Raw genomic sequence first — 13928 nt, 5'->3', positions numbered from 1 at the left:
AAATCATCTAAAACCACTGTGTTAATGTATACAACCCTAAGAGGTTTTTCTCTTTGGGATGGCTGGCTGTTATCTTTCTGAGACTCCAGAGAACTACCAAGTGGAACTACCAAATTTTAAATTTAAAAGCCTCTCCCCCAGTAGTCATCCAATATTCCCCATCATTAATTAATTTTGATTGAGAGGAGTAACAATTCATCTGGAATTAAGTCTCTGCCATCCTTAAAAAAGTCACTTAGTCTTAAGAGCTCAGGGCACATCATATATATGTATGTATACATATGTATATAGTTTTTTAAGGCAGGTCTATTCAAGAGTATAAAATCTGACATCTTTTGACTGAAGAAAAACATACAACCTAAAAGTTTCAAGATTAAGTTTTATTCAGGGCTCTTACTAAGGACAGTTGCCTGGGACACAGCCTCTCAGATAACTCTGAGGAACTGCTCTGAAGAGATAAGGGAGGAACCAGGATGTGTAGGAGTTCTGTGGGGCTTTCTGGTTTTGGTTTTGGTTTTTTTTTTTTTTTTTTGCTTTAAAAATGTGGTAGAACATCAAAAGATTACCGCTAATCACAAAGAACAGACGTCTAAAGTTCATGATCTTAGTGCTTTTCTCTATATGGGAAGACGCAAGAGTCTGGGCTCATTATTCCATAGATATGCATCTTTACTACCTAGGGCCAGTATCCAAAGCATAGACCGCTTTCGATTTTTCTCCATCCTAAACTCCCCTCAGGGCTTATGGCCGGGGACAGGGGCTGTTGCTTTGGCTTGATCCTTGTAGGACCGGAAAAGCAGGTAGCATTCCCTGTCCACACAGCTATGCTATCTTACTAATTTTAAAGAACTTCTGAACTAAAGTAGAGTACGTTTACTCTGATTTTCCCCTGTTAGCTTTCCATAATCATAAATGGTATCGGCACACTTGCTATTTAACCTTAGGAATCAGGAATTTAACATTTTTTGCCGTGTTGCTACAGACTTCTGGCGCACACGGCTCCCCCTAGCCGTCAGAGCGCTCACGGCCCACCGCTCTCGCCCACTCCCCCCAGCCGCCTGGGGTCCGCGGAGAGCAAGAGACTGCGCAAGCGCGGGGCCGTCGACGTGGCCGGGAGACCATGGTTGGGGGTCCGCGCTGAGCCGCTGGCTCAAGTGGTTGTCTCCGGGCCTTCCGCCCTCCATCCTTTTCTCGCCCTAGAGTTTTACGGGACTCTGTAGTTCGAAGTGGACTGACGTCTTCCCAGAGACCATTGAGAAGGTCAGAGTGGACAGAATTTAGGCTGGGCAGGCGGGGACGAGTCCCCCGGGCAAAAGCCCGAGTGGGCCTCCCGTGAAAGCCGAGTTGCGCGGGCTGCGCGCTCGCGCTCGGGTCACGCGGGAGCCGGGCTGGTGGGCCGGGCAGCGCGGCAGCGTGACGTGGCGCGCGGCTCCGGAGGCTTTGTCAGTTCCGGCGTGCGGGCGCGAGCGTGCGGGGCGCAGGGAACCGCGGAACGGCGGGCTGGTCCCGGCTGAGCGCTCGGCGGCGGGTGCGCCGCGTCTGAGGGAGCGGGCGCTGGGCTGCGGCCTCCGGGCGGGGAGCTCTTCGGCCAGTGCCGAAGCGCCCGAGGTCTGGAAGGCACAGGTGGGGCTGCGGCCGGCGGGAGGGAGTCGCCCCTGCGCGGGCCCCCAAGGCAGGCGGGTTTGTGCGAGCGTCCCGAGCCCGCGGGCTGGCCGGGCGAGAAGGGCCGAGAAGGCCGCGGCCCCCAATCCAAGTCTGGGAGATGAAACTTTCCTGGAAGGGAGCAATTTTGGAAGAGAATAGTCTGAGAAGTTAACCCCCATCGCATAGGTTTACGGAACCTTCGCGCTCCCTACTTCCTCTCCTCTATTTACTGTTTTGTCGCAGAGCGCCGCCTTTCTCGCTTCGGTTGCAGTCCTCCCGACGCATCTCTATTGATCAGTTTGTGCTCCCCCACCCCCGGTGTTTACGTTGGCTCTGAGAATCGATTTTTCACCCTCACCCAGCGCTTACAGCTTCGTGAAAGTTCGATAGTCTTTCTTTCCACAAAGGTCAACATTAGGAACGGATAGCTCGCGATTTTACTCCTTCGAATACGATTGTTCGTGTTTATTAGGGATTGAGCACTGCAGCAGGTCCCTCCGACTTCATTTCTGTGTCTGGAAGAAGTTTCTCTTGGAATGCGCAGGTTCGTGACACGGCATTATTGCGTTCCCGTAGGGCTGGCACAGTTCTGCACTCTCTAATTGTAATGAATTGCTTTACTCTGACTCTTGAGAATGCTCGAGATTTGCCTTAGTGTATTGTAATTTAACGGATTTGCCTTCAAGATTGTTGTTGCCTGTGAAATTACGTTGCCTTAAATATATAGGGATTCAGCAGTTTTCTTTGAAATTTCCAAAAGCAAGTCAAAAAAAGGTAATATAAGAAAGCCCCCCCATTATAAATGGAACTATTTTTTTATTCGTTCTCGTTCACATTAAAGGACCTCATTTGGTGACTTTATATGAAACGTGTTTGAAATAGGAAGCTTTTATGTGTGTCGTCTCTTAACCTGTGGGGCTTTCTGAAACGTCATTGTGTGTAGTTCCTCTAGCAAGCCAGAGTAGGGTGGGATGCTACAGGAGGCAGTTACAGACAGGTCTTTGGAAGAAATTCCCGCTCCTTTTTTTTTGTTTTGTTTTGTAAAGGGCCAGATGGGCGGGCATTAGAGCAACTTCTGATGCTCCTTCTAGAGAGATGAGTAGCTGTATTATTAAAGACTACTAGTGATGTTGACGGTTAACATGATTGTTACTACTTTCAGTGTTTATGGGATTGAACTAAGTCCAAGGGTTTGGTTCAGAATTTAACCTTTGCTCCTCAGTATTTTTTTTAAAGCGCGCGCGCACACGGTTATATTTGAAACAAATATATTTTACTTCTTTTATTAGAACGTTTAAAAAAATAAATGTGCTATTGGTATCTGGAGACAGCTTTTGGTTGTGATTGAAGATGGTTATAGAGGTGTAGGTACTGTTTTATTTAATACTTCAGATTGACATTTCAAAGACTTTTTCTGTCCCCAACTTTAAAAATTCAAGCGTCAAATCATGTAATAATAGCTTTTATCTTTTCAAGACACTTGATAAACACTTAACTATGGTTAAGGATATGATAGACATTGTTTTTTTCTAAAGTCACCATCGTATAGTCCTATTCCTGTGAAATGCATTTTCTCAGAGGCTACTGATAATAAAGCAAATCCCAGAACAACGACAAAATAAAAATATAATATTTTAGTAAAAACTTTTTTCTTTCTGTGTTGAGATTCCCAACTGCATTTCACGGGAAAGATACACAGGCTCTTCTCCCTGCTAAATTTTTTTCTCTTCAGAGTAGAGATGCCCAGCAAGGAAGGCTGTTCAGCAGCAGCTGACCCATGGAATCACACACCCCCACCCCCATGCACACACGTGTGTGCACACACATGCCTGCCTTCCCTTTGAATAGCTCTCCCATTTCCTTCAGTGACACATTATTTAGGAAATCTTTCAGCACACTATGTGAAATAAGCTTTGAAATAAAAATATATGCAAGGTCATATTGCTTCTACCTAGGGTTCCTTTATTTTGCCTTCTTTCTGCCTTTAAATGTTATCTGTTTTTTTAAGGCTTAAGACCTAAGTCTACCATGAAACACTCCAAGTACCTTTCACACCTCCCTCACTCTGCTAACTTGTAAGCATAGCAGGAGGTTTAGCTTTGGAATCAGACATTTCATTTCATTTTCTTGACAAATATCTGTTGAGTCTATCTCTTTGAATCTGTCTCTTCCATTTACTAGTTCATTTACTAGTTCTTGAGCAAGCTGCTCAATATTTGTAAAAGATTTTCTAAATCAGGTCAAACCTCCAAGGATGTGAGGAGTAAATGGAGCGTAGAACAGTGCCAAGCACATCCAAAGAGCTTAATAAGAGGTAGTGAATTACGGTGCTTCTAAGCGCCACAGACCGTGTGTATTTTGTGTTTGCAATATAATAGTGAGTGGCTTTAGAACAGTGTTTTTAATTTGCTTGCGAACCCCCAAAATAATTTTTGTAAAACTATCCCCCTTGCACACGATAGGTTGTTTTATAATGTTTTACATCATACTTTCAGGTAGTTGGAAAGGATGCAGTTTCCCACGTGGTATAGATACTGACATTTTAATATAAAATTGGTACATCACTCAACTGTATCTCAAGGAGTATCATATTGCACTTTTATAGCCATCACCATCAGTTTTAAAAATACATGTTTTTGTTTTTTGTTTTTTTTTTTTCCAGTACGCGGGCCTCTCACTGCTGTGGCCTCTCCCGTTGCGGAGCACAGGCTCCGCGCGCGCAGGCTCAGCGGCCATGGCTCATGGGCCCAGCCGCTCCGCGGCATGTGGGATCTTCCCAGACCGGGGCACGAACCCGTGTCCCCTGCATCGGCAGGCGGACTCTCAACCACTGCGCCACCAGGGAAGCCCAATACATGGTATTTTACACAGTTCCTTTTTCTTGAAATTATACTTTGATTTTTACCCACCCCCACTGGATATTATCTTAATGTAATTTATTTATGCCTGACAGCTTTTTATTCTGTCATACATGTCTTTAATAAAAATATTTGTGTAAGTTGAAACTAAGTTTTAAAAATTTCCTTTAACTGTAACTCTAGGAGTTATTTTTCTTCTGGATTGAATTATTACAAGTAGTAATAGTTGGTCAGAACAGTGTAATACCTGATGGATTTTGACAAAGAATAAATATGAAAAATGGAAGTTTAGTGGAAATTTATATCTTAACACGATTGATAGTTGGAGTGGTGCCTCAGTTGAAATTGACACCTCTGACTTTTTTGGGCTGTTTCATAGTACCATGCCTTTCCATTCTGGGGAATACACCATAGTAAAAATAGGAATGAGTGAGAGGTATTTTTGGTAAAGTTTTGTAAAGTGGGAAGATTGAAAGGAGCTTGGAAGAGGAAAGACAACAGTATTGATAGCTGAACTGCAGGCATATTCCCAGGGAGGTCAGTTTTAGTGAGGAGTACTAAATGGAAGTACAGGGATCTGGAAACCTTTTTCTTAGGATTATATATGTTGTTGCAACATGTTCCTTGACAAATCTTCACGTGCCCTAGGGGTACACATTCCCTAATTTAAAGACCATTTGAGCAGTGGTTATCAACGGGGGATGATTTTGCTGCCAGGGTGCATTTGGCAATGTCTGGACACATTTTTGATCTGTCACATGGCGGGTGGAGGGTGTGCTGCTTCTGGCAGCTAGTAGATAGAGATCAGAGTGTGATTAAACATCCTACAGTGATCAGGACAGCCTCCCATAACAAAGAATTTTCCAGCCCAAAATGTCAATCAAACCGAGGTTGAGAAGCCCTGGTTTAGAGGATTAGTTTTGGAATCAGACTATTTATAACCTAGGGCAGTGGGTTAGTAAACTTTTTTTGTAAAGTGCCAGACAGTAGATAGTAAAATATTTTAGGCTTGTGGGACACATATGATCTCTGTTGCATATCCTTGTTTTTATAACCCTTTAAAAATGTGAATATAATTATTAGCTCCAAGGTCTTTCAGGAACATGTGATCTAAGGCAGTTACTGCCTTCAAACCTCAATTTTTTTCCCTCTGCAAAGTACTAGTGATAGTAACAATGCCTCAGGAGTTGTTTGTAAGGATTAAATGAGATAAACATCTAGCATAGTCTCCAGCACACATTAAACGCTCTGTAAATTGTGCATTGGTGGTAGTGGTATCCTGTAGCAAATAGCAAAAAAGTGGGTGCCAGGTCACAGTGTTGTTCAAGACCCTATTCAAGTTAATTTGACAAACTTAAAAATGCTGGTTAAATTCCCAGATCAGCTCACAAAAGCCTGTTTAACCTCTGCTGTCTTGCTTTCTGAACTCTGAGCCTCCTTGTACCCTAAGGGATGTGGAGTGCAGAATTCCTGTCCCCTGGTTTCTAAGGGAAGATCTACTGACATTCTATTCTAAAGACGGAATTCCAGGGAAAGGAAATTTGATTTTGATAGGGGATTCAAGGTAGGGCAAGTGAGGTCTGATTATGGTCAATTGTATATGATGTTTTCTAAATTGGAGACTGAATATATATATTCTCTCGACTACTATGAAGTCACTGCATGATAAAGCTAACCAATGGTTTGTTTCTTTTTCAGGTTAGAAAGTATGGTTAGGCCAGTTTTGGTGATGCCTTTATAATGTAAATTGTTGCAAAAACAGCCTTATTCTGTTATTATAATTTTTAATGAGATTACAGGAAGACAGTTTCTAAAACTGCAGTATCCTTGAGATGAAGGTACTTGGAATTGAGATCTGCTTCAAGCATAAAATACACACTAAGTCTCAAAGACTTAATGCCAAAAAATAAGGTAAACTATCTCATTAATAATTTGCATATTGGGTATATGTTGGAATAATATTTTGGCTGTATTTGGATAAATAAATAGCATCACTGAGATTTCTTTTTACTTTTTAAATGTGGCTATTAGAATATTTTAAATTACATATGCAGTTAACATTATAATTCTGTTAGACAGTCTGCTCTAAAGCTTCAGTTTACTTTTTAAAAATTAGTAATTAATTTTTTATCCTGTACATATTATTAAGAATTAGATATTTTTACAAGACTTGCAGTGAAAATCAGAGGTCCCACCCTCCCAGCCTCATCCCTTACTCCCAAAGGCAGCATGTTTCAATTTTCTTACCAATTTTTTGGTCTTTCTGTCTAAATCTGTGAACAGGATGCTTATATTGCTACTTTATTTTATTTTTCAGTTTTAGGCATTGTCCATTAATTTCCTAGTAGGAAAGATGAAATTTCAGGTCTTGCATCCTGTACCACAGGAAGAGAAACTTTCTATCCATCCATCTTCCCATCTTCTCAATATGGTTGTATTATAATTTTGCTTGTATCAAGATTCATTATTTACATTATTATGACATTAATCAAAACTGAAACATGCTGTACATGATTACTTTTCTTTCTAGCTCAGCATCTTGTTTTCCCTGGAGTTAATAATTGTCTTGATTTTTATTTCCTTAGTTTACCATGTACTTATCACTGATTAAACCCTGAGTCCTCCCACAGTTATTTATTGGGTTGGCCAAAAGGTTAGTTTGGTTTTTTCAGTAAGATGGCTCTAGTAGCACTTAGTTGTCTTTAACTTCATTCAAAACAATTTTGTTAGATTGTATGTGACAGCTGTCATATCAGCGTGCATTTTAAAAAAGACTTATCAAAATTGGTGAATTTTAATATTGAAGATGGGACAAAAAAAGCAACATTTTTGGCATATTATGGTTATTATTTTAAGAAAGGTAAAAACGCAATGGAAACACACAAAAAGATTTGTGCAGTGTATGGAGAAGGTGCTGTGACTGATCGAACGTGTCAAAAGTGGTTTGCGAAGTTTCATGCTGGAGATTTCTCGCTGGACAACGCTCCACAGTCGGGTAGACCAGTTGAAGTTCATAACGATCAAATCGAGACATTAATGGAGAACAATCAACGTTATACCATGCAGGAGATAGCTGACATACTCAAAATATCCAAATCAAGCATTGAAAATCATTTGCACCAGCTTGGTTACGTTCATCGTTTTGATGTTTGGGTTCCACATAAGTTAAGCGAAAAAAACCTTCTTGATTGTATTTCCGCATGAGATTCTCTACTTAAACGTAATGAAAACATTCCTTTTTAAAAACAAATTGTGACAGGTGATGAAAAGCGGATACTGTACAATAATGTGGAAAGGAAGAGATCATGGGGCAGACAAAACGAACCACCACCACCCACACCAAAGGCTGGTCTTCATCCAAAGAAGGTGATGTTGTGTATATGGTGGGATTGGAAGGGAGCCCTCTATTATGAGCTCCTTCTGGAAAACCAAATGATTAATTCCAACAAGTACTGCTCCTAATTAGACCAACTGAAAGCAGCACTCGAAGAAAAGTGTCCAGAATTAGTCAACAGAAAACACATAATCTTCTATCAGGATAACACAAGACCGCATGTTTCTTTGATGACCAGGCAAAAACTATCACAGCTTGGCTGGGAAGTTCTGATTCATCTACCATATTCACCAGACGTTGCACCTTCGGATTTCCATTCATTTCTGTCTTTATCTCTTAATGGAAAAAAAAACTTCAGTTCCCTGGAAGACTGTAAAAGACACCTGGAACAGTTCTTTGCTCAAAAGGATAAAAAGTTTTGGGAAGATGTAATTATGAAGTTGCCTGAAAAATGGCAGAAGGTAGTGGAACAAAAGGGTGAATATGTTGTTCAATAAATTTCTTGGTGAAAATGAAAAATGTGTGTTTTATTTTTACTTAAAAACCAGAGGCATTTTTTTGGCCAACCTAATAGATCTCTTCTCAAAACTTAAGAACACATTAGGTATTCTGTCAATTTTAGTTGCTTGAAGACATCTCTGGAGCTCTGTCTTCTACTCCAGTAAGAACTGGTTGCGTAATTGTCATCTGTGAACTGCTGTCATCAGCCTTGTGATTCCTTTCATCAAACAGAGAATCCAAGAAAAAGAAGGCGTAATATCTGAGCAGTCACTTGGCTAGGTTTGGAAGTTATTTTCACTCAGAGTCATGAATTAATTATACTATTTTCTTCTAACTTCTGTTGGGTTTAAGAAGTTCCTTAGCAATCTTATTTCTCTATTTATTTATTTTTATGGATAAGCCCTTTTAAGATGGTCCCTTTGAGCCTAATGTTCTGAAATTTCATGGTTGTGGGGGTTTTTTCATCCTTTGTTCATGGGTCTTTTTATTCTGGGATTTTGTGCTTTCCAGTTCTGGGAAATTCTTTGAATTGTTTCTTCAGCTCTTCTATCCCTGATATATTTTTTTTTTTATCTACTCTCTATTTCTGGAAATTTTGTTATTCAGATGTCAGACCTTCTAGACTGAGTTCTCTCTAATTTTCTTGTCTGTTCTTTCCTATTTTTCATTTCTTTGTCTTTTTGCTCTGCTTTGCAGAAATTTTCTATAATTTTTTAAACTTATATTCTCATCCCTCTACTGAGTTTTTCTTTCCAGCTATTTTGTATACAATTTTTAAAAGCTCCTTTAGTTCTTTGTCCTTTTTTGTATGTGTATATCCTGTTTTTATTTCATGGATGCAGTATTTTCTTTTTCTTTATGTTGATACAAAGGTTTTTGGAAGTGTTCTTCTCCCTGCATATTATCCATTTCAACCAAATTGCATTGTTCTTATTTTTCTTTTCTTTCATATTAGATGTTTTCCTCACCAGTTTTCTGATTCTTAGCTCTCTGCTTATGTATAAGATTGGGGCACTAAAATGTTAATTGGAGACTGGGGTAGAACCTATCAACCATGGCTTCTCTGAAGAGTTAGTTGCTTGGACAGTTCCTGGGGGAACTCTCAGTGTCACTTCTTTAGGTTTTTCCTCTTGGTAGTGGTCAGATTTCTCAGAGAAGACACTATAATCTTTTTTCTGGAGTGGTACCTATCTGCCTGAACTCTAAGACCCAAGTTGGGGAGAAAAGGTTGAAGGTCTCAGTATTCAGTATCTAATTTTTCATCGTCCTGCTTTTGATATTTACCCTTAATCATGTCTGATAGTTCCTGTCCTGAGACATTTTATTTTATGCTCTTTTGAATTAAAATATCCAGTCTTCTTTCAGGGCTGAAGAGAAATAGTGTTTTGGGGTGCTTGGTATAGGAGAGATCTAAAGGTGTACTTTGTAAATTAGCTTTGAATCAGTCCTTTTTTCAGCTCTACCTCTACTCCCTCTTCCAGAGGAAGATTGAATCCCATCAGTTCCTGTGCCTTTCGGAGGTTCTGTGATGAGATATAAATGGGGCTGTTTCTCTGGTTTCCCGATTGACAGTGTAGGCTTCAGCTTTCTCAAATCTGTTTTGTGAGTTACTGCTCGTCTTCCTCCTTTTTCAGAAACAAAGCCCTGTTGACTCTTCATCCTCCCTCTTTGTGAGTTACGGCTTTGTTATTTGTTTTATAAAAGGATATAATAAGGTGCAATATAGTGCACTAATCTTAGATTTACAGATTTTTTATGTATGTATACACCCATGTAATCACTCAGATCAAGATAGAGAGCATTTTCATATGCTGTAAGGTCCCCTCGTGTCCCTTCCAAGTCTATACCAACACCTGTAATCATTATTTTTGTTTCTATCTTAATAGACTAGTTTTGCTTGTTCCTCAACTTTACCTGTAAAATCATATAGTATAGTATAGTAGTCTCAATATGAAGTCTTTTGTATGTGGCTTCTTTTGTGCAGTTGGTGAGATTCATCAGTGTTACAGGCATCAATTTAAAAAAAAATTCCTACGTATTACTGCATAATATAAATATGCCACTATTTATCCCTTCTGTGGGTGGGCATTTGGGTTGTTTCGACTTTTTGGCTTTTGTGAATAAAGCTGCTGTGAATATGATTGTACATGTTTTTGTTGCACATAGTCATTCATTTCTCTTGGTTATATACCTCTAAACGGAATTGCTGGGTCATAGAGTGGGTGAATGTAGCTTTGGTAGAAATGCCAAATTTCCATAGTGGCTGTAGCATTTTTCACTTCCACCAGCAAAGTATATGAGAGTTCCAGTTGCCATCTTCTCTAACGCTCGTCAGTCTTCAGTTTCAGCTTCCTGATAAGTATATATAGCTGACCCTTGAACAACAGGGGATAAGGGGCGCCAGTCCCCACACGATCAGAAGTCCCTCTGCTGCTGTCTCTGCCTCAAACACAAAGGAATCGATACATGACTCATCCAAGGGCAGGAAGCTGAAACAGTTTGGATAGAAGCAGGATGCAGACCCCAGTTCTTTTGATTCCATGTAACGTGATCTCTAATCAAACACACTTTCCCCCATACTTAGTTAATTTAAAGAGCTGTAAAATGAAAATACAGTACTGTATTTACTGAAAAAAATCCTTGTATAAGTGGATCCCCTACTGTTCAAGGGTCAGCTGTAGTCATATTATGGATTTTAGTTTCATTTCCCTGAGGGAATCATGTGTTGAACACCTTTTCACATGTCATTTAAATATCCTCTTTTGTGAAGTACCTGTTCATGCCTTTTTCTCATTGAAAAGAATGGTTATGCTTTTTTCATAACCTTGTAAGTCATTTTAATGGAGTTTTGGGAGGGAACAGGGCTAACTGCATGTGAGTAACCTGCCGCCTTTAAGTGGAAGTTGGGTACTTTAAAGCTTCACTCAGATCATTTTTTTTTCTCATTTCTGTCCTCTCCAATGTACGATTCAACCTCATTTTTAATTTGCTACTATAATGTGGAATTATAATGAATTTTAGAGTAAGACTTTTTTGTTCCGACCTTAAAGGTACAGGGAACTTTTATTTCTTGTAAGAAACTAGAACAAGAAAATTATTCAACAGATGTGTTCTGGCTTATTCTCTTATGTTTTTTAATTAAAAAGATATTTATCAGAAACTAACACACCATTGTAAAACAATTATACTCCAATAAAGATGTTAAAAAAAGATATTTAGGACCAAGAGTATTATTTATTTATCCATTCAACAAATACATATTGAGTGCTTTCTCTATTGTCAGATCTAATAATAGGCTTAGGGAATACATCAGTGAACAGGACAGACAAGCAAGGCTCCAATCCTCTGAAATATATTTGGGTAGGAGAAACTGATAATAAGTAAACAAAGAGCTAAATAAGGTAATTAAAGATGTATTTCCTGTTTTGCAGAAATGGAACAAGAGCCACAAGACGGAGAACCTGCTGAAATTAAGATCATCAAGGAAGCATACAAGAAGGCCTTTTTATTTGTTAATAAAGGACTGAATACAGATGAATTAGGTCAGAAAGAAGAAGCAAAGAACTACTATAAGCAAGGAATAGGGCACTTGCTCAGAGGAATCAGCATTTCATCAGCAGATCCCGAACACATAGGTCCTGGGTGGGAATCTGCTAGACAGATGCAACAGAAAATGAAAGAAACACTACAGAATGTACGTACCAGGTTGGAAATTCTAGAGAAGGGTCTTGCCACTTCTCTACGGAATGATCTTCAGGAGGTGCCCAAGTTATATCCAGAATTTCCGCCTAAAGATATGTCCGAAAAGTCACTGGAGCCTCATTCCTTTAATTCACTTCCTCAGCACAATGAAGTAAATGGAAACACTTCAACTACAAGTACAGAACCAGTTTCTATACCTAGTACTTTTTCCTTACCATCTCAAAGTCATCCATCAGAAGCACCTCCTGCTTATACTCCTCAGGCTGCTGAGGGTCACTACACTGTATCCTATGGAACAGAATCTGGGGAGTTCTCATCAGTTGGGGAAAACTTTTATAGGAATCATTCTCAGCCACCTCCTCTTGAGACCTTAGGGCTAGATGCAGATGAGTTGATTTTGATACCAAATGGAGTACAGATTTTTTTTGTAAATCCTGCAGGGGAGGTTAGTGCACCTTCATATCCTGGGTACCTTCGAATCGTGAGGTTCTTGGATAATTCTCTTGATACAGTTCTAAACCGTCCTCCTGGGTTTCTTCAGGTAAGCCAAAGAAAAATGTAAACATAATTTGAAATATGTGTAGAATATATTTTTTTATTTGTCAATATTTATAATGTGCCCAAGACAGTAAGTGCAAAAAGATTATTATAAATTCTAGTTCCTTTTTAAATATATTTCATGAAATTTATGAGCCTTGAGCAATCTATGTTTGTGTTTGATAGCCTTTCTTTTTCCTTTTCTTTAGATGTAAACTCTTGTTTTAGTACTGAATTTGTGAATACAGCACCTGAGGGAAATCAGAATATTCATCCTTAACTTGTAATTTTTTATCTGAAGAAGAAACATAATAACTTTGATTTCAAAAGGGATTTATGTAACTCATGTGTGAATGTATAACTGTAAATTTCTATACATGTCAAGCCCCAGCTGAGGGGCTGAACTGGGCTAGATCCAGTGTCTGGAATCGTGGTTCTCAACTAGTAGGAATACCCGCCACCCCTAGTCTCCCCATCGTGGGATATTTTGGCAGTAGTTGGGGACATTTTTGGTCGTCACAACTGGGACTGGGGAGTGTGCTATTGCTACTGGCATATATGGTGGATAGAGGCCAGGTGTACTGCTAAACATCTAAACAGGATCACTCTCATTAATAAAAAATTTAACTGAAAATTTCAGTCATGCCAAGGTTGAGAAACCCTGGTCTACAAGTCGAGACTGTGACGATCATCTAAGATGCAGTTCTAACTTTCCAAGCAGTTAAATTTACCAGGATGCCCTTGGTCCAAGAACAAAGACTGGTGCTAAATAAAAGTTGTTGTTAAGAAACTTGTGGAATTTGTAAGGTATTCTGAAGGTGATGGTCCAATATCAATCTGTTTTTAAAAGAGTGGACATTGGTACAGGGAGATGGGGTTCTAGAAGTAAGGATTCAGTATACATTGGGTATAACAAAAGGGTTTGCATGTAAGGGAGATGACTATTTGAGCAAGGCAGGTGCTTTTATCCAGAGTCCAGAAGATGTGGTTTAGTTACAGTACTAGTTATCCAGATTTATTTTCTCTCTTGGTATATTCTATTTTCAGTTCTTATGCAGCTTGTACATGGAGTCAACTTGAAGGTTGTTTAAAGATAGTTGGAGACTTACTAGGGATGTATGAAGGAGATATTTTGGGGCATTGTTGACAGGAAAACTTCATTAATGGACAGGAAGAATAGTGTGAATCCCGTAAGTTATTTTAAAAAAGAAGCCTTGAGGTTAAAAAGAGTAGGCTTTTTGACTGGCATTGGGAGGGGGCTGATAAAAGATATAATACTTTCTGCTGATCTGGTAATAGAGTAAAAGTGGAATTTAAAAAACCTTTGGGGCCTCGGCTACTGGAGGTGCGGG

At 39.6% G+C, this 13928-nt stretch overlaps 1 protein-coding gene across 5 annotated transcripts in view; it reads left to right on the top strand.

The window, feature by feature from the left end:
* The first annotated feature begins 1060 nt into the window (after positions 1–1060).
* The window catches only part of SPART (spartin), a 41256-nt gene continuing 28388 nt past the window's right edge, over positions 1061–13928 (top strand). Inside the window, exons 1-2 of one of the 5 annotated variants that reach the window (XM_032611577.1) lie at positions 1061–1260; positions 11769–12580. In XM_032611577.1, coding sequence (XP_032467468.1) covers positions 11771–12580 — 810 coding nt within the window. In that variant the 5' untranslated portion in view covers positions 1061–1260; positions 11769–11770. Of the gene's footprint in view, positions 1261–1445; positions 2189–5676; positions 6414–11768; positions 12581–13928 lie in introns of those variants that run through there. The other 4 variants (XM_032611576.1, XM_032611579.1, XM_032611580.1 and 1 more) reach the window with 4 other exon arrangements.

The sequence above is a fragment of the Phocoena sinus genome, chromosome 18 (genome assembly GCF_008692025.1).
Source record: "Phocoena sinus isolate mPhoSin1 chromosome 18, mPhoSin1.pri, whole genome shotgun sequence".
Taxonomy (NCBI): domain Eukaryota; kingdom Metazoa; phylum Chordata; class Mammalia; order Artiodactyla; family Phocoenidae; genus Phocoena; species Phocoena sinus.
Note: the sequence above shows the minus strand (reverse complement) of the source record. Positions and strands in the feature narration are given on the sequence as shown.